Raw genomic sequence first — 25,030 nt, forward strand, 5'->3', positions numbered from 1 at the left:
TGTGCTACTACTAGTTTACCCGTTTAATTATAGATTCACTAGGATAAATACAATAAAGTTTATCTCTCACCAAATAGAATATACACTAAGAAATCACAATGTAACCATAGAAACATTACTTGGTATATTTGGTGTGTGTGTGCGTGCGTGCGTGCGTGCGTGTGTGTGTGTGTGGTTGCCTGCTTTGTCTTCTCCATCCCCAGTGAGTCGTGGTGGATGGCTGCTTTTTCTGAGTCAGGATCCTCTGGAGGTTTCTTCCTGTTAAAAGGTAGTTTTCCTCTCCACTGTCGCTAAATGCTTGCTTAGTATGAGGATTGCTGTAAAGTGACTTGACGCAATTTGCTGGGTTCCTTATATAGGAACATTTTTTTCTGATTGGCTTAATGAACTGACCTGTATAGGAATGTTTATTATGTGAAGTGCCTTAAGACGACTCTTGTCGTGATTTGGCGCTTTATAAATAAACTTGAATTGAATTTTATTGAATCACGTCGTGCTGCACAGAGTATTGATACTACTGGAACTGCAGCTAAATGATTCTTTATTAATCTGTGTTTCTGGAGGAATATTTGTCTGAGCAGATGAGACATAAACTGGTCTGATAAAACAAAGCTGCACATTGCTTAGAACTTATTTTAGCTGCATGTGCAGAGAATCAGCTAAACATGTGCAGAGGAAACAATGAATGCTTAATTTTGAAAATTAAGAGTAACACAGTCATTAGAGGAACTGGCATCTTAAAGAAGCCTGGTGGGAATGTAAAAATGAACAGTGCAAAAAAGGTGATAATTGAGATTTCTTCCCCTCTCCTCCTAGCATTATCAGCTCAGCCTGACAAGTTTAACCCAAATTAAAAACACAAAGCATGAATACAGCAAACTAAGAATTAACAGGTGCTTATTATCAGTGTTTAACGGCTTGATTTGGGTGTGTAATGGCTTAAGATGTCAATTTTAAGTTTGTATTTTGTAGTTTTTTCCCCCTTTTTTAAATTTTTAGTATTAATAAATAGAAAATAAAATCTACCTGCTAAAAAACCCACGTCAATTTAGTTCAGTTTATCTGTAAAGCAACAAATCATGACAAGAGTCTTCTTAAAGGCCCTTCATAAAATAAACATTCTGTAAACACAGGTGGGACTTCTTAGAGCCCGCCGGGATGCACCAAGTGGGCATCAGCAATCAGGGACTACGCCGCAGGTGAAAGGCAGACTGGAGGAGCTGGGTGAGCTCCTGTCTGCGTCTCGGCGGGGCAGCTACGCTAACCTGGGTGGCATGATAACATAAAGCTGTAAGCAAAGCAGAAGCTGTGTTGGGTTGTGTGTGCTCCCCAGAGTGGCTGAGACTGCTACACATTCCAATACACTTCAGTTCATTAAGTCAGCCTAACCATAACCTACATTTGATTGTTCTAGTGTTCTGCTCAGTCAAATTTGTTCTAATTTTGATGAGATTTCCATGATTTTCTCTATTAATCCTGATATTTAATCCGTGTGATTTTGGCCGTGGGCAGGACACTGTCTCTATGGGGTAGTGGGTGGGTAACAGTACAGAAGCTGCAGAGGGGTGTGTTTAACTACAACTCTACTTCCTGGTCTGGACCCTGGGTTGTCATGGAGGACTAATAAAACTGGCCATGTTCCTAGAAAGAAGAGCTGCACCATCCAAAGAGGGGTGGATGCCGTCTCTCCGCATCAGACCAGGTTTTCCCCAAAAAGTTTTCCAATTATCAATGTAGCCCACGTAGTTTTCAGGACACCACCTAGACAACCAGTTGTTGAAGGACAGTATACGGCTAAATATGTCATCACTGGTACAATCAGGCAGGGAGCCAGAGAAAATTACGGAGTCCGACATTGTTTTGGTAAACTTACACACCGAAGCATCATTAGTTTTAGTGACCTCCGATTAGCGTAACCAGTGTCATTACCGCCAGCGTGAATAACAATCTTTATCCTCAGCCAACAGTCTGAGGTAGGATTTGATCTCAACCGCTCGTCTCCCGTCCCGCACGTAGGAAACAGAATGTGCTGCTCAGCTCAGAAAGCAGCGTTTTTACCTGAAGGCTGATTCTCAGGTGTTTGGAAATTACATCTACCAACAGAGATGCGTGTTTGCCTCTAAGTTTAAACGTTCTTTTAGCAGCAGTGTATTTACAAATAATGTAAGAGAGTGTTTATACCAAACCGATGCCTGCTGATACCCAAATATTAATGAGCTAAGATGTGTGTCACCAACATGAAAGCGTGGATCCATCCCGCCTGGCTGCTGGTAGTGTAACGGTGTGTAGGAGACTTTCCTTTCCCACTCTGGACCCCTCAGTACCACCTGAGACATGAAGAATTCAAGTGGTTCTGAAGGCAAAAGGGGGTCCATCCGGGTAATAGCAAGGTGTACTTTATAGAATGCACAGTATATCGGACTCTAGCCTTATGGGCCATTCCCATCTGTACCGGGTCGGCCCGGGCCGGGTAGCCCCAGTCTTTCCCAGCCTGGCCCGGTTGATTCCACACATCCTTGCCTTAAGCCCATGTGGGCTGATTCTACCCACCAATCAGAGGCTTGCTCTAATGGAAGGTGTGAATTTGCTGTCAGCAGTGGGTGTGTTGGCCCTGGTCGGCCTGAAGCAGACCCCCTCGAGAAGAGGGCTGAGGATGAGCCTTGGTTGGCCCGGAAAAATACCAGGCCACCCAGATATGTAAACAACCTACGCTACCCGGCCCGGGCCGACCCGGTACAGATGGGAATGGCCCATTAGAGAAACCAGTGTAGGTCAACCTGGACCTCAATCTCTTGTGAATGTGCATTTACACAACTATGGAGCAGATTATTTATTTTTATGTAAACATTGTGCCACAGTCCAATGACTGTTGGACGGTTTTAAATAGGTTATTTTAATGAGGATGTTTGTGAGTCAGTTTATACCGTTTGTGAGTAATTCTAGAAGTATAGCAATTAGGTTTCATCCAAAATGTCAGAAAGTGCCTCTGGAGAAGCGGCGTTGTTTCATTTTACCAAGTTAGGAGGACATGAGCTGCCCTCTGGAGCACAAGCTGCATTAATCTGACATCAAGCATTGAAACAGACCAAGTTTAGAAATGTTGGTGAAAAACTTCTAAAAAAATCACAACTGTGTAATTTCTTGTTATAAAAAATGATAAAGAAAGCTTTTATTCCACCCCTGCTGAAATTACAGACAGCGCAAAGTTTTAAAACACAGCAGAAGAAAAAGGAGAAGTGAGATGAAACTACTGAGAAACACATGCGGAAAAGAATGTGTTTGAGTAGGGCACGCTCTCATTAATCTCACATTCTCTACCTTCCAGCTCCGTCTCGTGTCTCCATCTACAGAAAAGAGGTCTTTTATCTCCATACATCACATGGAGGCTTGTCAGGATGTGTCTCGGGTGCAGCAGTGGCGTAAGGCGGCGCCTTCCTCTTAGAGAGCACATTTCTGCATATTAAAGCGATCCTCGTGGAACCACCGAGGCCTACACCTATTAGGCTAATGCTGCTTTTCTGTGTGCCATTGATCCTCTTTTAACTCTGTGCACAGTATGAAATTACACATTTAAAAATGTTGTGTGTGTGTGTGTGTGTGTGTGTGTGTGTGTGTGTGTATGGCAAGCCAAATGAGCATTTATTCTGATATCAGGATATCAGCCAGAATTGTCATGAACATGTAAGCCATTTCTGTCCACTAGTTAACTAGTTAGACATGTTTGTGTCAACTAGTTAAATAGTGACAGCCTAAATGTCAACTAGTTAACTAGTAAGGCCTAAATTCTCTCTAGTTAACTAGTTAAAATGTTTCATATCTTACTAGTTAACTAGTATTGCTCAGTGTGTTCACTAGTTAACTAGTGGACAGATCAATGTCCACTAGTTAACTAGTTAAAACACATTTAGTTTTTACTAGTCAACTAGTAAGGTACAAAAACTCGTACTAGCTGACTACTGAATGTAAAAATCCCACTTGTTAACTTTGCCCAATTTGGCCAGCCGCTTGTGCATTAATTCTGATATCTTGTCAACAGGTCAACTAGTTAACTAGTGAGGGTCAAACTGTACACGCTAGTTAACTATTGAACACATTTTGACCTTCACTAGTTAACTAGTTGACTCAAAAATGGCTCATTAGTTAACTAGTAAAGGCCAAAATGCATACCAGTCAGCTAGTTGAAGGTATTTGTGTCTCACTAGTTAACTAGTCAGGGTCAAAATGAGCCCACCAGTTAACTAGTGGGAGACGGAAATGTTCACTAGTTAACTAGTGAACACATTTTGGCTTCACTAGTTAACTAGGTGACACAAAATGGCTCACTAGTTAACTAGTAAAGGCCAAAATGCATACCAGTCAGCTAGTTGAAGGTTTTTGTGTCTCACTAGTTAACTAGTGATGGCCAAAATGTGCACACCAGTTAACTAGTGACAGAAGAAATGCCCACTAGTTGACAAGTGAACACATTTTGGCTTCCTAGTTAACTAGGTGACACAAAAATGGCTCACTAGTTAACTAGTAAGGGCTAAAATGCATACCAGTCAGCTAGTTGAAGGTTTTTGTGTCTCACTAGTTATCTAGTGACAGTTCAAAGTGTCCACATGTTCACTAGTGAAGGCAAAACTCCTAACTAGTTAAGTAGTTGGAGTAGGGCAGTGCCACTAGTTAACTAGTGAACCATTAATGACTCACTAGCTAGCTAGTTGATTGTAGCAGGCTCACTAGTTAACTAGTTGATGCATCCATCGTCCAAACTAGTTAACTAGTGAGGACATAAATGTATACTAGTAAACTAGTTCAAGCCTACATTCACACTAGCTAGCTAGTTGCACAGAATTCTAATTAGGAGGCAGAGAATTTCTCAAATTGAGGCTTTCTATTGGCTCACTATGTTAAAATAAAATATGACAACCAATCACAGTGTGGAATTTTGCAAAATCCCACCCCAAACATTTGCATGCGGCACACAAGTTAACATGCTGGCCAGAGGAACCTCAGCTAGTAAACTAGTAGTGGCTTCAGTGTGACACTTACATGTAAACTTGTGAAGGCGGAACTGCTCACTAGTTAACTAGAGAGGGTACAAATGTCCACTAGTTAACTAGTGAGGTGCAAAATAAGTGTCACTAGTTCACTAGTGGGCCCCAAAACGCCCACTAGTTAACTAGTAAGGTGCGGATATGCTCACTAGTTAACTAGTGAGGTGCAGATTTGCTCACTAGTTAACTAGTGCACCCTTAAGCACCCACTAGTTAACTAGTAAGGTGCAAAAAAGCATCACTAGTTAACTAGTAAGGTGCAGATATGCTCACTAGTTAACTAGTGGGCCCCAAAACGCCAACTAGTTAACTAGTAGGGTGCGGATTTGCTCACTAGTTAACTAGTGAGGCGCAGATATGCTCACTAGTTAACTAGTGACGTGCGGATTTGCTTACTAGTTAACTAGTGAGGTGCGGATTTGCTCACTAGTTAACTAGTGAGGTGCGGATTTGCTCACTAGTTAACTAGTGAGGTGCGGATTTGCTCACTAGTTAACTAGTGAGGTGCAGATTTGCTCACTAGTTAACTAGTGAGGTGCGGATTTGCTCACTAGTTAACTAGTGAGGTGCAGATATGCTCACTAGTTAACTAGTGAGCATATCTGCACCTCACTAGTACCTCACTAGTTAACTAGTGAGCATATCTGCACCTCACTAGTTAACTAGTGAGGTGCGGATTTGCTCACTAGTTAACTAGTTACATCTAAAAACACATACAAGCTGACCATTTTTGTCCACTAGTTAACTAGTGGAACAATTGAAATTTCACCAGTTTACATGTGTGGCAGTGCAGCAGCTCACTAGTTAACTAGTGCCTGAAACACAAATTATGCATATTCTAATGAGAAGGCGGGCAGAAGACTCCTGTTGGGTATAAGAATCCCACCCAGTCTAAAACGTATGTGCTGTGGCCTCTCAATCACATACTGATGGGTGTCCCTGAGCGCCAAGGCTTGCACTCATTAGTCATGGTTTGACACCTACTGGTTGGTCGTTGCGGCGGGTTCGAATCCCGCAGATGGCATTCCGCAATTGCTGTAACATTATTTATTTTCTCTTTGTGTTGTAATGTTCAAAGTTTTATTGTTTTACTGCTTTTATTCCCCCCTCCCAAATCAAGTAAAGCACCTCGTTTGGTGTCGTGTAAGGGAGATCAGTTGGCGAGTTCAAGTCCCATTGGAATTTAGTGTGCCAGTAATTTTATTGTAGTTCATTTTTGTTTGGTAATGAAAGTTTGGTATTGAAAAAGGCTATCTCCATCCATCCATCCATCTTCCCAAGAAATAGATCAAATGACACTGAGGGAAAAAACTGTGGTTATTTTGGAGAGGGTGCTTGCTGCAAAACCACAAAGGCGGAGCTGCACCCCGCCCATTCACGCAAACTCAGCCTAGCCCACTGACTTCCGTTTTTGTTTTCAACTTTATCGCAAATTGACCTGACCCACATGAATTACGGCTGTTACTAGTTTACAGTCGTTAATGCTATGTTCTATGCTCCAATTAAACAAGATAAATATAACTTGCTACATGACAAAGACTGAATATATCTCGAAATGAAAAGGTTTCTTTTAGCGAATATCTGCCTACAGCTGGTCTAATAAAACTGGTGTCTAACAGCACTTCAGTTTATTGAATGGCCTCTGGTAGTCTAGTGGTAAAATCGTCTGAGTTGGTTTTTGCTTTCCCCTCAGCTGATGCTGGTTCGATTCTCGGTGGGGTCATCAGCAGTCTATTTAGCCACATTCAATTTGTTCATATTTTAGTTGTAATGTTTATTTTCAGCAAAATATTTATGTCGCTAAAAGTTCTTTGAATTTGGTCGTTCCTAAACAGCATTTTAGTTGAAACTCTGCTCACAAATGGACTCACACTGGCTAAATAAACGAATAAATAAATAAATAAACACATTATATGTTAAACGGTATACCAGTAAATAGTTGTAAACATAGTACTGGCAAGTGTAGCTAGAAATGAAGAAAAGAGGTTGTAAACTACCTAAAACTTACACTACTGGGAGGCGAAACAGCATGTCAACCTGACTCCATAACCACTACACCACCACATCTGTTATAAATCAAGTGGTGTTACATGTAATTGTGCTGCCCAGTGTGTCTCTGAGATGGGATGTATGGTTTATTGGCGGTGTCTCAGTAGAAGTCATTTCAGAAATAATTTGTCAGAAAATTCACAGAATATCCAGATTTGAGAACCAAGACCAGACCCGCTTCGGGGGAGGAGACCAAATTGAAGCTGAGATGGGAGGAAAATGCATGAATGAGGCTAAAAATGGCTTTGGCGTGTTTCTTATGAGGAAATGACAATATAACATCATTAAAAGTTCCAAAAGTTAGATTTTTAATTATATGGAACCTTTACAAAAACTGTTCAATTAACTTCTCAACTCCGTCCTCAATCTCGCATTTTTTAGCTACAACACCCTCTTTGGTTCCAGAATGCTATCAAGTCTGACAACTGGAAGGAATTAGACTGACTCTAATGGAATGGGCGGGGCTGATTCTGGAATGGGTGGGGCTGACTCTGGTGCAGCTCCACCTTCTGGTGCAGCTCCGCCTTTGTGGTTCTGCAGCGATCACCACTTGTTATTTTGAGCTAGTACCAGAAGACAGTGTAACCTTTTTTAGTTCTCTCCAGTCAAAACAAAACTTTAGACTTTTTTCTTTTTTAAATTTAACAGGGAACAGCAATGAATTGAACAGGGAACTTTAACCAGTAGTCACACAACAAAATAAAATCACACAAACAAAATAAAGTTACTCTCCTTTTCTCTTGGTGTCTGAAAAGGGCAGGGAAAACCATCAGACTCCAGTCACCCATCGAATGGACTCTTCACCCTCCTGCCCTCTGGGAAGCGCTACAGGAGCCTATGGACTAAGACTACCAGGTCCCGAAACAGTTTCTTCCCCACAGCTGTCAGACTCCTAAACTCTGCCTGCTGACATAACACCCCAAACCAGCAGCACCCTACATAAACTCTGTAGAAACAAGAAAGCCCTGCAAATCGATGCAGAGCGTCGCGGGATATGCCTGACTGGTCATATATATTACCTCTCATGACACTGACCTCTGACCCTATGAACTTGTGTATGTGATGAGTTTATTTACCTTTGATAGGGAGTTATGACCTCTGATTTTGTCAAAATCCTTCAACCCGTTCAGGAGATATTGCACACAAAAGCCAAATTTTCATATATACGGCCTCACACAACCTTGACCTTTGACCCTATGAGGTTTTGTACCTCATGAGTTTATTTACCTTAGATAGGGAGTTCTCACCTGCGATTTGGTCAAAGTATTTCAACCTGTTCAGAAGATATTGCACACAAAAACCAATTTTTCATATATACGGCCTCACACGACCTTTACCTTTGACCCTATGAGGTTGTGACCTGATCAGTTTATCTACCTTTGATAGGGAGCTATCACCTCTGATTTGGTCAAAATCATTCAACCCGTTCAGGCAATTTTTGATATATATATGACCTCACACAACCTTGACCTTTGACCCTATGACATTGTGTTCCTAATCAGTTCATGTACCCTTCATAGTAATAAAATACACAGGCGAGGGTCCGACTCTCTGGAGGACGCCATGTTGGATTCTATGTTTATTTAGCTGTATTTATGGTTTTGCTGGTGGTTTTTGACTCCTTTGAAAACTGTGCAACAACACTCTTCTTCTTCCTTTTCTTGTGTGTTATTTGGCGGATGGCACTCAACATAAAAAGATGCATTTCTCAAACAATTAATGTATTGGAGCGTGAACCTGAGTCATTAATCTCATATCCTAATTTGAGAGTTACAGCTAGAGTCCAGAGGGTTTTGTTGGCTTTATAAGCATTAGTTAGTAAGGTCCTCACTTGAACAAAAAATACAGCTTGTTTGCAGTGACTTTGGTATTTACTACCCCCTATTGCCAGAAATCTACACACTTTCCCTTTAAGCACGTTGTCTCTTTAAGACTGGTCCTGGGTGACATTGGAGTTTACAGCGAGGCCTTAGAAATTATCTGTCTGGATATTTATTGTGGAGATTAATGGACTAAAATGGGTTGCTGCACCGTGACTGTCTTCTCCTTTTTTTGGAGAGTAAAAACTATATTTTGGTTTTTAAATGCTGCCGCTGCACCGTGTTAAGAAATCATATTACTGGTTAGTTCGAAATGGGTTGAAATGTTCACATTTCTTCTTTGCTTTACATGCTGATCACTAAAGCGTGCTTTAATTAATATTGCGTTTTCGTAAAATGTAAGAGCAAACAAGGGGGATTTTAATTGACAAAAATAATAAAATCAGCACATTTCCAAGCCAACTGCGGTTAACATTGGCACGTCGGCTTGAAAAATATCTCCTTTTTGCCGTAAATAACACACATTTCATAGCTGTTGTGGGTTATGTATGTGTTCATCAGTGCTTGAGAACTGTAACTTTGGGGAGCGGGTCGTAATTGTGGGCTTTTAATGCGGTGCTGTCTGTGGCGAGGTGTTGGTAGGGTCTGATCGGAGCTGCAGCCAGAGCGTTTCTCCCAACCAGCGGCTGCTGGGAGCTGGTCCACGGTGAAGCAGCCCACGCAGCCGAACGAGGGCTTCCCGGCTAAGAGCTGACCGCAGCGGCCCCGACGACCGCGGGCCAGCGACCCGAGAAATAACATGGGGAGTCCTGCTGCTGCCTGCTGTTGTTTGTTTTCCGTAGTAAATACCTGAATATGCAGAGACTCAACAGGTCATTCAGTTGTGTGGTATCATTCAGATGATCAAATGAAATGTTGCAACATTAATATCAGTTTACCTGATCTTGATCAATAATCGCATTGATGAATTGGTGCATGAATAACTACAAACCCTGCTTCCTGCAGCAGCTTTTTCTGCTCTAGATTTATGATCTGCTATTTGTATATTTCAACGAAAAAGACGGAAATGGCATTAATTATTTAGATTTATTTGTGGATTTTTTTGTCGATGTTAACCCTGTTGTGTCTCAGTTCATGAAGCTGTTTTCAATGTTTCCCGCGATGCGAGCAGCTGATTGTGCAGCAGATGGCCGGGACATGATCAATTCCGAAGTGTATGGGACTAGATTTGGGCCAATAATTTCAAGAAAAACTCTTAGAAGGTCAAACAAAAATTAAGAATGTGCGTGAAAAAAAATTAATTGCAAAAAAAAAAATCGTTTCAAAAGTGAAACTTACTATACGAATCAACTTATTAAAATGAGTAATAAAAGTATTTGTATTTATTATGTTTGACTCCACGTATTTTTCTTTTCATTTTCCTTTGTTTCATTCTCACTGCTCAGATTTTTGCTCTCGCTACCAGATTTGCAGTTTCACTTCTCGGCTTTCTCCTTTGCGCTGCGTGAGGTTTTGATTGCAATTCTGGCCCAACCCTCTCGGGTGGGTGGGACATAAGAGAAGTGCTCTCCCATTGGACAGTGTGATCCTGAATGACAGTTTGTGACCCGGAACCAGAAGTGACGCTGTCCCGCGATTTTACTTGTTCCTCACGGGTCTTAGCGCCACCCACGTTCATATTTCCCCTGTGTACTGTGGATCAAAGTGAGTATTGATCGTTTATTTGATATTTTCTTGGAAACCCTGAGTTAAAACCCTTAAGTAAAGCCAAGTCAGGCATTAACCAGACGTTAGATCGCTAGCTACCTAGCCAAAGTGCTAGCCAGTACCCGAATGCTTTAGCAGGGCTTTGGTTGGTCACCTGCCAGTCTAAGCGAGGAACGGTATCATAACTAAACCAGCGCATATCACCCACCCCCACCCCTGCGTGTGCAGCCTACATTAATAATCTTGTTGATTAGCCATAGGAATCTGTGCAAAGTCAGAGCGTTTGTAGCTACTGGAGCTAACCTGTGTTTTAACTGAAGTCATATTTTTTTTCACTTTAGAGTAATGCAACAGCATGGCTTCCGATAAAGAACCAAATAAACAAGGCAGAAGGACTCAGGTATATGTTAAATGTATACTGAAGCGTATGTTCAAATTGAACTGAAGTTTTCTTATGTTGGGCTATATAACACAGTTAATCCTAGGTGATAGTATTAGTCAGGTAAATATCAGTCTCTCCTCTTGGCCAAAGATTTGTCTTGCCAACAGCATACAAATTTGAGAAATAATTGTTTGAATTGAGCTTTTTATAATGTTTCTGAACACAGAAAGTCCAACATTAGAGGCTATATATATTGGGGCTATTACCTACGTATGTATAAGATGCAGTACTTAACCATTACAACTTCACTCAACAGCAAAGATCTCCCCAAGTTGCTGAGGCGGCCACAGAGGCTGTCCAGAATATTCTGTCAGTTTTGAACCAGTCATTGGGCAACAGCAGAACAGATAACAGTCAGGGACAGAACTCAAGGCAGCCGCAGAGCATGGATGAAGAAATGGCCAGGTCTAAGTTTAATCATGTTTAAAAATAAATATTCTTCTACCATGTTATGAGCAGTGCTTTATTTGAATCAACTTTATATATATATATATATATATATATATACTTTTTTTTTACTTATGTTTACATCAGTCAAAGTGACTGTTTATTATTTACAAATCCTGTCAATTACAGGTCTTTTCCTGGACTGTTTAGGCGGGGGACAAAGCGAAATTCACCATGCATGTACAGGCCAACAAAGATTGCCAAACACTGGAGCTCATTCAACTTTACAGTTTTTCTTCTGTGCAAAAATTGTGACACAACTCCTTCACCTGTTCAAGACTTGCAGCACATGCAGGCAGGTCTGGGAAAAAGAACTCTTTCAATGCCAAAAGACTTTACTCATGCAGAGGTACTTATTTTCATAAAAATGTAATTTTATTTGTGTTGACAATCATTATCAACAGGCAGCAATATGTATTAGTTGTAAATTAAGAAAAACATAAATTTGTGCTTGTCTTGTATTTTAGGTCTCCAGCTTGTTTCAGAGTACATATCCAAAGATGAAAACAATCAGTGGTGGATGGCTTTTGTACAAAGCAGCTGGTATTACAAATAACTCATCTGTATCTTGTGATTGAGCTGGTGTAGTTACTCACTGCTGAGCTCCTCTGACTTTTTCTAAATTTTGGCAGGAGGAAATGGACGGCGCCATTTATCTGTTGTTCCTCCAGAATCAGAGGGATACACTGGAAGTACAATAAGAAGTGCATCTGCAGGGGGGAAAACCATGCTGTACATTGTTCCTTTACAGGAAGAATTTGATCTGACACCTCTACCTCACGATGCACAAGAATTTGGCCTCATGCCAAAGGCTGAATGCAAGACTTGCCTTAAAATCATGCCTTTGCAGCTTCTTGCCCTACATGTAAAACAGTGCAGTGCCCCAGACACAGTTTCTGATTCAGAACTAGATTCGGAACCAGAGGTAAGTAAATGCAAATTATATGTGTAATTACTTTTAGGGATTTTAGATGTCAAGCAACCTTATAAATAATACACTTTGTTGGTCTACTTTAGGTTGTTGAGATACCCTGTCATTATGAAAAAGTAAGTCATTTTATAAATGTATATATATATATATATATATATATATATATATATATATATATAAAATCTTTCAGACTGTCTTCTAATATTCTGTAATCGAATTTCTCTGTTTTAGCCAAAAGAAGGAACATGTCCTTTGTGCCAAGTGGTTTTCCCAACCAGGGATTTGGAGATACATGCTAGTGTCTGTGGCGACGTTGGAAGTCACTTGGACAGGTGAATGACTTTATGTGTACATGTGTTCCAACCAAACCAAGGTGCAAATTACAGCTGCAAAATGTACAGTTTACACTGAAGTGACAAAAACTGCAGTCCTCCTCTGATCCAATGTTAAAAATGCCAACTTCATATCATAAATAAACATGTTTACAGCCTGGTAAAAAATAACATTTTAGGATTATTAGGCATGAGGGAGGTGAATTTTTTTGTAAGTCATCCATTTTAATGTAATTAAAGCTTAAAATTAGGAGTAATTATTTGATTTACAGGTAGCAGAAGAGTCATCAGTGTTAACAGTTTCCCTCCTGCTTCTTCCAGGGAAGACCTCAGCCTTTGCCCCATATCGACAATGTTACAGAGAGTAGCCGAGTCTCCCAGTTACTGTTTTCTTGTTAGAAGTGCCCGCCAACCTCGGTTCTCTTTAGCTAACTTGTAGCTACATAAGCTAAAACTTTGTTGGGTGTCAATCTTCTGCCTCACAGCCTCACTCTCGGCTCCATTTATGTATTTTCTGTGAGAGAAAAGACGCGTGATATAGCCAAAATGGTGATAATGGGAGTCACCCACTGGGCTTCAGCTCTTCAGAAACCTCTACAGGTGGCAGTGTGTATTAGTCTGTCTTCTATATACAGTCTATGGTCCCAACCCTTAAAAGTGAGTTAGAAATGCATGCCCATTTATATTCTCCAGTACATTATATTTTCGGTTAAGTAAAACTAGGATTTGAGTAATTCATATTATTTCAATAACGTATCAGCTTTCTTAACTATGTTCTTCTATCTTTATTTTTCTTTTTACAGTCCTGCCTCCTATGACTCTGCCAGTCCAGTTGGGTTACAACTGCTTCAGAATGAAGAAATGTCCTGGTACATGATATTTTCACCCTACTTTTGATTATGGAAAAGAGATCTTACAGCTGCTACTGACAAAAATCTTTGTTGAAATATTTTTGTCAGTATATTGTACTTCTTTCCTTATGCTGGATTAGTTTATATCAACACATTGCAATTCCCCACAAGTTCTCTTTTTGAGATCATTGGCAGCAGGGTTAAAAAGGGTACAGTCTTACGAGGAGTTTGGCTGTGTTACTTTTTTCTGCCACTGCAGTATAATATGGTTTGTGTGCAAGAACCTCAAATGTATGTAATTGTTCTTTTGTTCATAAACTTGTCAGAATTATTGTTTAATTGTCCTGAAAAAATGTTCTTGTCTTAACAGTGAAGAGGATGTGCTACGATGGCTGGCAGCTCAGGTTGATGCGAGCAAAGAGTTCTGCCTTTGTGTGTCCAGAACTAATCTCATAGAGCGTGGACTAATGCTTTGGCAGCGCCAGAAGCACAGTTCACCACAAAATGTTTTGAAGGTAACTTTCATGGGAGAGGCAGGGGTTGACACAGGTGCTCTGCGGAAAGAATTTCTTACAGGTTAGTTAATATATTTGTCCATAGTCAACATGAAAGTAATTCATATGTTTTCAGCAACATCTTCACTGAGTGTTGACAGTGGCTTCCTAACCTATCTTTATTTAACTAATTTCCTAGAAATGATTGCTGGTATTGAAACCAGACTATTTGAAGGTGAAGATGGAAAAGGCAAAATGCCCAAATACTCCATCAATGACCTGGATAACGGGCTGTTCCGGTACAACTCAGTATCATACTATTACACAGTGCACCATCTACAGACATGCTTTTAAATCGCACTGTACTCAAACTAGTGCATTTCTTGTCTTTTCAGTGCTGCTGGTGAAATATTTGCTGTGAGCTTAGCTCAAGGTGGCCCAGCACCAAAGATCTTACAAGAATGGTGCTATGATTTCCTTTTAACTGGAAATCTGGAAACAGTTGATGTGAAGGATGTGCATGACCAAGAGTTGTCTTCATTAATCCAGATGGTGTGTTGCACAAGAAATGCATTTATTTTAGAAAATGATGCTGTAGGTAGATTAAAAGCTGGTTTTGGTTTATGTTGAACAATAATTAAGAAATCACTTGTATTACTATACTTACACTTTTAATACTATAACATTATACTTAAACTTTTTGTATCCCCTTTGAAATATTTTTTTCTTAGTATTTGTCCCATCTTTTCGTAAGGGCTGCCATTTGTATCACACCCAGGTGACTAATTCTATGATGTAATGATAATTATTTTTTTAAAGTCCAACATGAATGATTAGAGAAATATAAGTGCCAATCAGCGCAGTGGCCTAGTGGTATGAGTGTCTGCCCTGAGACTGGGAGATTGTGAGTTCAAATCCACAGTCAGGTCATACCAAAGACTCAAAATGGAACCCAATACGTCCCCGTTTGAAGCATTAAGGAGTTTGACTGGGTGGGTAAACAACTAAATAGTTCTAGAGCACGGTGCCTGTGTCTGCAGCTCACCGCTCTCAAAGGATGGTTACAATGCGGATATGTTATTTCACCACACAACAGTGTGTGTCACAACTGCTGGGACTTTACACTTAAAGGGGATAAAGTTGACAAGTCTGTTAATATATGCACAGTGCAAACAGATTAGATATAAAAAATTATGGAATTTGGTATAATTATGTATAATTCTGTATTTATTACTGCCCTTAACTCCAGGTTGAAGAAGTGGAGGATTTATCATCTTGCACCGAGCAAATCATCAACTGTGGTTACACGGGACCAATTAATAAGGACAACAAAGACAAAATAAAGAGGTATATTAATTCCTTGTACATCATAATTTAAAGGGCATATGTTGTGTTTCTTATCATGTGTGGAGGTTGATTTAAGGATATAGTTGTGGCATCAGCCGAGTTGCCACTACTATCCCAAATGGTACACTTTGGACACAAGTTCTCTGTACAGCAACATGCTGTGCTGAATAAGTATAATGAATTTTTTTCTGTATGTGAGAAATTTTATGGTCCCCCAAAATGAAAATGTTGATTATATTGTGACCTTTCCGCTCTAGCCATCTTCTAACCTCATATTTGCATCACTTATTTAACTAAAAGGGTTTTCTGCAGAAATAATTGAAATGGAATATACAGAGGATACATCTTTCAAAATTTTAGACACAATCATAACATGTAAAATTTTTTGTGTGCGTGAAAGCTGAAGGTGTCTCAGGGTTTAGGACTTCACCTTGTGGCTGGTAGGTTGCCGGTTTGAACACAAGCGGTGTTAGTGTCAGCTGTTGTGACAAGACACTTCACTAATTTTGCCTGCTGGTGGCTGTCTGATGGACTGATGGTACCTGTGCTCAACAGCCTCTCTGTCAGTGTGCCCCAGGGCAGCTTTGGCTACAATGTAGCTCATCACCATCATTGTGTGAATGGATGAATGAGTGGTTAGGTAAAGGGTTCTGAAGTCCTCAGAGTCACAAAAGGGCTATTTAAATACACGCCATTTATCATATACGGATCTGTGTATGTGAATGTAAGTCATTATTTGCTTTTGTTATCTGTTACATTTAGGGCAATTATGCTGCACTCAGCTGCAAGACGAACTTTAATGCTTCGCCAGCTCCGTGAGGGATTACAGCTTTATGGCCTGATGGGAGTCATGGAAAAAAACAGACAACTTTGCCGGGACTTGTTTGTTGCTGGGAACAGCGATGAGGTAAACTAGAAAGATTTTTTGGACAAGAGAATTGTTAGCTTATCTGTAGCTCTGACAATGAGGAAATTACATTGTTGTAGTATTTTTTCTTCTAAATTACTACATCTCTTACGTCCCTCAGCCCGCTAGGAGAGATGTGGTGGAGGGAGTAAGGAAAAGGTGTGTGTGGTTAATAATAATTGAGGAAGGTGTCGCTCAAACAAAGGGCTTTATTAAACAAACAAAGGAGGACCGAAAGGAGCAATCTATAAAGGAAAATGGTTTAACATAAAGTACAGCCCCCCGCTGGGATACAAGCTGAAATAGTCTTAACCAAAACACAAAATGGGAGCAGTCCTGATTAATAGTCACTCTTTCTAAGTCGAAGTCCTATACCAATCTAAAGTCAGTTTGCCGGTTTGTCAAATACCATAAATCCTCTAATACAGGCCCGGGCCTGTATTTGACCCAAGCTCCAGGCCTTTATTGGAAGGAGGGCCAGTATTAGAGGCAGGCCTCTATTTCTATTTGAGCAAAATGAACTAATGGTTCGCTGGAGTTTTTGACAATTAAAATTGTGCCCACATTTTCAAAGTTAAACACATTTCTTTTAACAACGGTAGTTTCTGCTTCAGCCCTCTCCCCCCCTCCCCCTGCTTCAGCCCTCTCCCCCCTCCCCCTGCTTCAGCCCTCTCCCCCCTCCCCCTGCTTCAGCCCTCTCCCCCCTCCCCCTGCTTCAGCCCTCTCCCCCCCTCCCCCTGCGCAGCGGCCGCAAACTCACTGATGCGCCTGCAGCCTCTCGGAGTTCCTGCTGCTCTAAACATTAAAATAATTATTTCATTTTCTGTTCCTCACTTCTGATGACCTTCAGTGGTGTTTGTTTGTTGCAACCAGCAGGTACAAAAACTAACTTGTTTTTATTTGACTATTTTTCTGTCCTGTCTGTTTATTATCTTTCTGCATCTCCTCTCAATCCTAAAGAAAAACTGCTACCTGGGTTCATATATATTCACCTTATGAGTTACCTTTGAACTGCAGTTCTAAAAGATCTACCAACCGCAAAAACAGCGGAGTGCTCGCTGCTTGCCGGCCGCATCAGTGATCGGTGCGTCACCGGAGGACAAGGTGATGCGCTCCGCTCCACAGCAGCAAAACACATCAGGCGCAAATAAAAGACAGAAAACATTAAAGGAAATGAACCGACATGAACGATCGCGTGTCAGTACCTACGCTCTGGCACAGCGCATTGCCCCCCCGAGCGCAGGAGCTTGTCACCTGCTGATAGCAGGCAGCTGTCTTTTCCCAGGGCTGCATCTTGCCGGTCATTATCACGTGACAGCGACTAGTCGATGACAGGCATAAAAAGTCACTATAGTGAAGTCGACTAGTTCATACAACCCCTGCTACTGCTCCCCAGTGTTCTGCAGCATAATCAGCACGTTCTCTTTGACTTTGATATCAAATTTTCGCCTCCTCTTCGTCTCCGCACGGTTAAAGTTACCCTCGCCATCTATCACTGGCAAATCAAAAGTGAGACGATGACACAACCGCCCCCCGTACTTGCTTATTACCACATTCCACCCGGCCACAATAAAATACCGGCCATTATTCACCTCCGCCGACACCGGCCAAAATATGATACCCGGCAGTTAATTGAATACAGGCCAATATTAGAGGATTTACGGTACGAGGTAATCTCTGAAGATGAGTCTATATACGAAGCTAACAAGTGCTAAGCACGCGAGGAGAAGAGAACAGACTGAACACCTCCGTGTCCAATCTATCCTGAACCTTCTCCCCGAATCTGTGTCAGTGACAGCCTTTTACCAGCAGTGGTGTGATTGGAATCACAGCTCAATAATACCTAGCTGCGGATGTAGCCCTGGCCAAACACCCCCCACCCCCCGACAAAACACGCCCCCCTGTTGAGCTATCCCCGAGCTCAATAACGGCGGCCCTCCCAGCGAACAACACAGTTGAAAGAAAATAAATAAAGAAATAGTAATAATGTAATTAAACAGACAGGACTCCAGGTTTAAATATGAATGTATGGATTTTTTTGGCCATCCCCAGTGAGATTATTTTTGTTTCTTGCATACACACTTTATGGCCATCCCCAGTGAGATTATAAAACACAGATACCACCAACAAATAATCAGTTGCCAGACAATAGGCACAACATACCTATGCTTACTGAAGTTAGCAGGTGAGTTATGTATGTGCAAGTGTTTATTTTAAATGCAATAAAATTAAAAATTATATTAAAAAATTTGCGTCCATGACGTCTTCCCCCACTGCCAATAATGCTTAATTTTATATAAAAGTGTTTCAGAAAAAAATTACGATTGCGCTATCTATCAAACTATGTCTTAAACGTTCAAATTTCTAGTACAAAATCTTCGCAAGTTGTAAAAATATAAATCTATCTTTACCTGAACCGTCATTTCCATCTCTTGCAACACGCATGCGAGTTCTCGTCTTCGTACATGCACGCGTGTTTTGTACATAGGGGCGTGTTTGGACGGGGGGGCGTGTTTGGCCGGGGCTACATCCACAGCTAGACCTTACACAGCTGGGCAACTGGAGGATGGAGCCAGGTGAGGATGTTGCTGCTGAGGCCATCTTGTGGCTGAAAAGGGGAAGCGCATGTAACATAATAAAATTTTGTGGAGGATGATGGCTGTTCGCAGAATTGATTAGTGTTACTTTTCTGTCTTGCAATGGAAGCCTCCTACTAAACACACTGTTCTCTCTTCATTAAGTCGCATAGAAATTGTGAAGATTTCACTTTTACTTTCAGAACTTGTTCATCATTGTTTTGTGGATAGGAATCTTGATATATATAAACAGTTCAATAGTAGATATATGTTAACTGAGAATTGTTTGGTAAAAGTCTCAAAATATAATCTTTGTCAAAGAAATTTAACATTTTTTGCTTTTCTTTAGGTTGACTCGTTTTACATTGTGTCACATCTGTGCCCAAAGATGAGTGAAAAAGGAACACAAAGACATGCAACAGAGATACAAATCCTTAATAATTTCCAAGACTTCCTGCAGGAGCTTGAAGGCAAGTTATAGATTAATTTTAAGTAGTATTAAGCTTTCGCCCTGTAAGACCCAACCCATCCCAAAAATACAGAAAATTCAAATTTTTGGGAACTGAGATGTTTATTAGACTTTCTAAGAAAATGCACAAATGTTTGTTTCCTAGATCATGTTTTTCATGATGTATTTTTTGTATCGCATTTCATACATAAGGTGATTTGGTCTACTTTTAGTTAACAACAGTATTAATTTCTTATAACAAATTATTGTCCATAAGACATTTAAATTTTTTTTCCTCTTCTTTGATAGTTGACAGTAATAATTTTCCAAACCTTTTTAGTTCACGTCTTTGGTGTGTTCTTGCTGTGTTTAGTTTCAAATTCCATCTTTCAGTTCTTTTTAAAACACAGAAAAAGTTTATTTACCTGCAACATTTCGTTTGCGGCTGCAAACATCATCAGGCTGACGCTGATGGTGGCGTCAGCCTGATGATGCCCGCTCTCCCCTCTCCGATGATGTAGTCCCATGCACGATCCGAGTAAATCCATCGTCTCTGTTCATGGTCCCACATCCACGTCTCCTTATCTCAATTGCTTCTTTTATCCATCTTTTGTATTTTTGTTGTTTCAGTGTTTGATCCTTGTGTTGTCCCAGTCCATTATATGGTTTTCTCTTGTGCACTGATCTGTTACGGCTGACTTCTTTATTGTACTTTCTGCTTCATGTTTTGCTGCTCTTGTGTGTTTTCGACTTGCCTCTTTCTCGCACTCCTTTCTGTGTTCTATTGTTCGTGTGTTGAGTCGGCGTCCGGTTTCTCCTATGTGTGTTTTATTGCAGAGTTTGCATGGGATTTCGTAAATAAACTACCAATATATTTCGAAGCTTTTCTTGTTACTCATTTCAATTTATGTAAAATAACACAGAATTTGAATAGTAAATGTGAAGATCTTGCTGTTCAGGAGTTAATTTCTTCATTTTAATGTTTCCCCAGATGGTTCTGCAGAAGATGGACTGTCAGTTCCAGACGTGATGCAGTGGTTAACTGGCCAGGCGCACCGGCATTTGCTACTCTCAGAGAGAGAAACTTTTAAGATACATGTCAATTTTGACCACACATGCATGGAGCGAATGCCACAGCACACCACCTGCTACCCAGTTGTTAGTGCGTGCACACAAACAATAACATTTCCAAGTGTGCATTTCGTCAATAAGAATGACTTTAACGAAAAAATGGAAACGGCAGTCAAGAGCGGTGCAGGCTTCCACTTGATCTAACATAAGATTCCATTACTACTGTTGTTACTCTACTTATGTAGGTCTGTTTTCTCATCCGTTAATGTAAACCCATCCACCGAAACATTTTATTTTAGATTAACTGTGAAAAGAATACCTTCGTTATGTTTACAATGTTGCAGTTTCAAAGTTGAAATAAGAAATAAAGGTTTACATTTTTCAATGGTATTTTCACATTTAATGCGCAGTCATTATGTTTGAACAGCTCAGTTAATTAAAAACACAAAATACAAGCCAACAACAATTAATCCAATATTCTAACAGCATTTTAGTGGAATCAAACATTATGAAGGACTTATTATCTATTTACTGAACGCAGAATTTGCACCAGTTGAAGTGTCTGGACATAAAGCTCTTGGTCACTCAGAGGAGATGTGGTTGGATTTACTAATCCCTGAAGGACAGCAAGGTTCTCTTCTGAGAGAGGAGAAGGGATCTCTGACACCACAACCCCTCCATCCTCTAGGTCAGCATAAAAGCTGTAATCCTGGAAAAGATGCTCCACTGCCTGAAAGACAGAAGTTGGCTTTGATAAACATCCAAGCCTTATATTGACAACCCAAAACTGCAGGTTTCATTTTTCCTACTCCCCTTTTTATCCAGAATTATTTTAAGCCAACAGTGGCTTATCTGTGTTTTTTTGATGGACTAAATGTTATTAGAATTATGCTAACGATGAAAACAACAGTGCTTCATAAAGAAAGTGAAGTGCACCTCTACATTTGGCTCCTCAACAGGCGTTTGGAGCATCCCAATGTGCCACAGCTGCTCTGGAGAAAGGTTGCCTTCAGTTTTGATAGGGTGGAAGTTCCAGCTGTGCAGGAAGCACTTTAAGTCGGATTTCAGCCGTGGCAGAAACACATAATGGACACAAAAAAGGTGTATCTCGTCTGATAGATCAATCAGTTGCCCTTCTTCCATTGTGTGCAGTACATTGTAGTATTTGCAGGTGACAGCTGACCACACATCACGCCACAGCCTCTCGATCCTGGAAATATGAATAAACAAAGATTTGAGGAAATAAATCGAATAAAAAACAAATACATATTCTCCCTACAGTGGTTTAAGTAGTGTTATTTCACTTTCTGCTCACTCAATTCATTGTCCTTTACCTTTGATTGTGGACACTTTTGCCAGCAATGAAGCTGCCACGCCCAAAGCCTCGAACAGAAAACATGCATCGGGCAATGTCCACATTTTCCACCCCCTGATCGCCTCGAACTCTGAAAGTATTTGTTTTTTTATGTATTGTGTTATCATTTGACTACATATGACGAAAGTCGATATGTGGAACAGTCTACAGTACACTGAAAGAATATAGAACATTTAACAGTAATATGACAATATGCATTGTACCTCGAGGGCCATCCATGTTTTCCAACACCATCCAAGAAGAAAGAAAAAGCAGTTGAGGCTTTGTTGTCTGCGGCAGCATTGAGGTACATGATCTGTAAAAAGGATGGTAGAGGCAGAATAGTTTATTTTAATTCAATAGCTGTTTAAATTATAATTCAACAGAACTCATACTTTTCTTGAGAAGCCGTCAATCCCACCAAATATCACAATGTTATATCTGCAAACACAGGACAAATAAAAATTAAATCTGTCTTGTTGTTAGGTTTGAAAATGCTGAATCACTTGGATCAAGAATCTATTGTTTTTTTTTCTACGTTAAGAGAGAAAAGTCCTGAAGAAAATAGACAATGAAACACTCACCTGATTAATTTGTGGTTGGTATCAATGTGAACCAAGGACAATGGCGCAGGAACACAGTAACTTCTACGAGCTACAAATCCAAGTTGTATCATTCTAGCCAAAATTCCAGCTCCATCTACCCGGTGCATCACAGCCTGAACCCTATGCCACTGCACCCGGTGTCCTCTGGCTAACAGCTCACCTTTCATCAGCCTAAACCCAGCATGGGGCATTCTACTTTTTATGGACCTCACAAGAACATCAAGTTCATCGTCAGATATTTTGGAATAGCACCCACGAACAGACAGGCCATGCTCTTTCATCCGCCTGTTAAGTGTTCTTCTTGAAACACCATACAATTGGGCCAAATGTTCTAAAGGAAGTGCAGTGGAAAGTAGATGTTTAAGATCATCAGACTGTATTTCAAGACGAGGGCGTCCCAGATTTCCCACAGCAACAGAAACAATGTCCAATGCATTAGTTGAGTCTCCTCCCAATGATTGAACAGGCAAGCTGAGAATGTTGATCAAGTCCCAGAGACCGTTCAAAAGTTCCGTTGGGATATTGAGATGATGAGATGCCATTGACGCCAAAGAATACTCTTGCTGAGTAACATCCAAAAGGTAATCCAAATCGAGAGATTCGTTTCTGAGAACCAAGCTAAATCTTGTCCGAATCCTCTGGAGGAGTTCCTCTCGCACTTGCTCCTGCAGGCACAAACATGGCAAAGTAAACAAAATAAACACTAATACACTGCTTAATGATCCTGGGAAAACAATTCCCAATATGTTTCAGATGTTTCCATATTCAACACACAACACAAATTAATGGTCAACTATCAAGTTTCAGCAAAGTCAATAAATGAGCTGGCGTGCGATTTTGCTAAACAAATAAGCTAAAAAGTTGTAAATGTAGTTTAAGTGTCTTCCCATAATATCTTGTTGATTTTGTCTGAGTTATTCCATTAAAAATCTGCAGTTTGACACAAAATTATGCAACTTGAAAATCCATTCACCACCACCCCTGCCACAGTTCAGAAAGTTTGATTTAGATTCTGATAAAAAAATAAAAATTAACTCTTACCTGTGATTGCATGTCAGCAGAGTCCTGCTAACACATATAACACCCTCTGTTGGCAGAGTTAAAACACAGGTTAGCTCCAGTAGCTACAAACTCTCTGACTTTGCACAGATTGCTATGGCTAATCAACAAGATTATTAATGTAGGCTGCACACGCAGGGGTGGGGGTGGGTGATATGCGCTGGTTTAGTTATGATACCGTTCCTCGCTTAGACTGGCAGGTGACCATGAAGCCCTGCTAAAGCATTCGGGTACTGGCTAGCACTTTGGCTAGGTAGCTAGCGATCTAACGTCTGGTTAATGCCTGACTTGGCTTTACTTAAGGGTTTTAACTCAGGGTTTCCAAGAAAATATCAAATAAACGATCAATACTCACTTTGATCCACAGTACACAGGGGAAATATGAACGTGGGTGGCGCTAAGACCCGTGAGGAACAAGTAAAATCGCGGGACAGCGTCACTTCTGGTTCCGGGTCACAAACTGTCATTCAGGATCACACTGTCCAATGGGAGAGCACTTCTCTTATGTCCCACCCACCCGAGAGGGTTGGGCCAGAATTGCAATCAAAACCTCACGCAGCGCAAAGGAGAAAGCCGAGAAGTGAAACTGCAAATCTGGTAGCGAGAGCAAAAATCTGAGCAGTGAGAATGAAACAAAGGAAAATGAAAAGAAAAATACGTGGAGTCAAACATAATAAATACAAATACTTTTATTACTCATTTTAATAAGTTGATTCGTATAGTAAGTTTCACTTTTGAAACGATTTTTTTTTTTTGCAATTAATTTTTTTTCACGCACATTCTTAATTTTTGTTTGACCTTCTAAGAGTTTTTCTTGAAATTATTGGCCCAAATCTAGTCCCATAGAAGTGCTAGTTCTGGATCAAGAGAAAGCCTGCTGTGCTGTGCCGATGATTTTATTTTGCGAGGATGGATTGAGGAAGGGGGACACACATGCTTAAATATCGACTGTCGGCAATAATCAGATTCATACTCATAAAATACTTGTTTACATGTTTTGTGTGTGTGTGTGTGTGTGTGTGTGTGTGTGTGTGTGTGTGTGTGTGTGTGTGTGTGTGTGTGTGTAACTCTGCCCACTAATCCGTTACGTATTTTGTTTCTTGTTGACATAAATACAAAAATTATGCAAAAGAAAAGAAGTGAAATAATGTACAAAACTAAAGTGTATGAACCAGGATCGAACCCGCGACCTTCACCATTGCAGGCGAACGCGTTAGTCACTAGACCACCAGCATCAGGTTCTAAATCTCCTCGCAAATTTATACCTTTAAAACACTATTAAAATATATGAGTGCTGGCAGGCTTTACAGCAACGTATGTAAAATCGAGCCTTTTTTATTATTATAAACTTGTCGCTTCCGTACAAATGTGAAACAATATATCTGACGGAGATTTCTGCGGAGTTTCTGCACTTTCCTGTCAACTGAAACAGACATGCTGTCTGCCGCTGCCTTCCGCCTCCAGGCTTTTTCAGACTAATAACTGAAAACTAAAGACTGCACACGTTAACTGAACAAAGATTACAGCAATACACCACAACTTTCTCGCTAC

The 25,030-nt window shown here is 40.5% G+C and overlaps 3 protein-coding genes across 10 annotated transcripts in view; 1 reads left to right on the forward strand and 2 right to left on the reverse strand.

Annotated features, from left to right (window-relative positions):
- cntn4 (contactin 4) overlaps positions 1-25,030 on the reverse strand; it is a 322,925-nt gene that overhangs the window by 263,200 nt on the left and 34,695 nt on the right. The gene's annotated exons all lie outside the window — the stretch shown is intronic.
- LOC129164369 (G2/M phase-specific E3 ubiquitin-protein ligase) lies at positions 10,532-20,851 on the forward strand. Of its 6 annotated transcripts, XM_070549191.1 has the most exons (16): positions 10,532-10,612; positions 10,957-11,015; positions 11,314-11,462; positions 11,634-11,853; positions 11,972-12,047; positions 12,137-12,429; positions 12,522-12,551; positions 12,667-12,767; positions 13,571-13,636; positions 13,989-14,194; positions 14,312-14,411; positions 14,508-14,664; positions 15,362-15,459; positions 16,222-16,366; positions 19,292-19,412; positions 20,382-20,851. In XM_070549191.1, exons 2-16 carry the CDS (start codon positions 10,971-10,973, stop codon positions 20,663-20,665), a joined length of 2,091 nt encoding a protein of 696 aa, XP_070405292.1. In that variant the 5' UTR covers positions 10,532-10,612; positions 10,957-10,970; the 3' UTR covers positions 20,666-20,851. The 6 variants fall into 6 exon arrangements, 5 of the variants coding, with proteins under 5 accessions (XP_070405292.1, XP_070405294.1, XP_070405296.1 ...); XR_011520096.1 differs by lacking the exon at positions 16,222-16,366 and having other exon boundaries at positions 20,382-20,469; XM_070549193.1 differs by lacking the exon at positions 12,522-12,551.
- LOC107373587 (uncharacterized) lies at positions 20,839-23,894 on the reverse strand. 2 transcript variants are annotated; one of them, XM_070549196.1, is made up of 8 exons: positions 23,835-23,894; positions 23,462-23,507; positions 22,400-23,085; positions 22,211-22,256; positions 22,040-22,131; positions 21,796-21,906; positions 21,398-21,671; positions 20,839-21,191 (listed from the first exon to the last, which is right to left on the reverse strand). In XM_070549196.1, exons 2-8 carry the CDS (start codon positions 23,471-23,473, stop codon positions 20,982-20,984), a joined length of 1,431 nt encoding a protein of 476 aa, XP_070405297.1. In that variant the 5' UTR covers positions 23,474-23,507; positions 23,835-23,894; the 3' UTR covers positions 20,839-20,981. The 2 variants fall into 2 exon arrangements, with proteins under 2 accessions (XP_070405297.1, XP_070405298.1); XM_070549197.1 differs by lacking the exon at positions 23,835-23,894 and having other exon boundaries at positions 23,462-23,603.

Source organism: Nothobranchius furzeri, chromosome 3, assembly GCF_043380555.1.
Source record: "Nothobranchius furzeri strain GRZ-AD chromosome 3, NfurGRZ-RIMD1, whole genome shotgun sequence".
Lineage (NCBI taxonomy): Eukaryota > Metazoa > Chordata > Actinopteri > Cyprinodontiformes > Nothobranchiidae > Nothobranchius > Nothobranchius furzeri.

Excerpts from the sequence above, each read along its gene's own strand:
- LOC107373587 (XM_070549196.1), bottom strand. Across the intron at positions 21,907-22,039 it reads AAACATGGATGGCCCTCGAG|AGTTCGAGGCGATCAGGGGG; the intron begins GTACAATGCATA and ends AAATACTTTCAG. Across the intron at positions 21,672-21,795 it reads AAAAGTGTCCACAATCAAAG|GATCGAGAGGCTGTGGCGTG; the intron begins GTAAAGGACAAT and ends TCATATTTCCAG.
- LOC129164369 (XM_070549191.1), top strand. The coding sequence starts at position 10,971 with ATGGCTTCCGATAAAGAACCAAATAAACAAGGCAGAAGGACTCAG. Across the intron at positions 12,430-12,521 it reads AACTAGATTCGGAACCAGAG|GTTGTTGAGATACCCTGTCA; the intron begins GTAAGTAAATGC and ends GGTCTACTTTAG. Across the intron at positions 12,768-13,570 it reads GTTGGAAGTCACTTGGACAG|TCCTGCCTCCTATGACTCTG; the intron begins GTGAATGACTTT and ends TTCTTTTTACAG.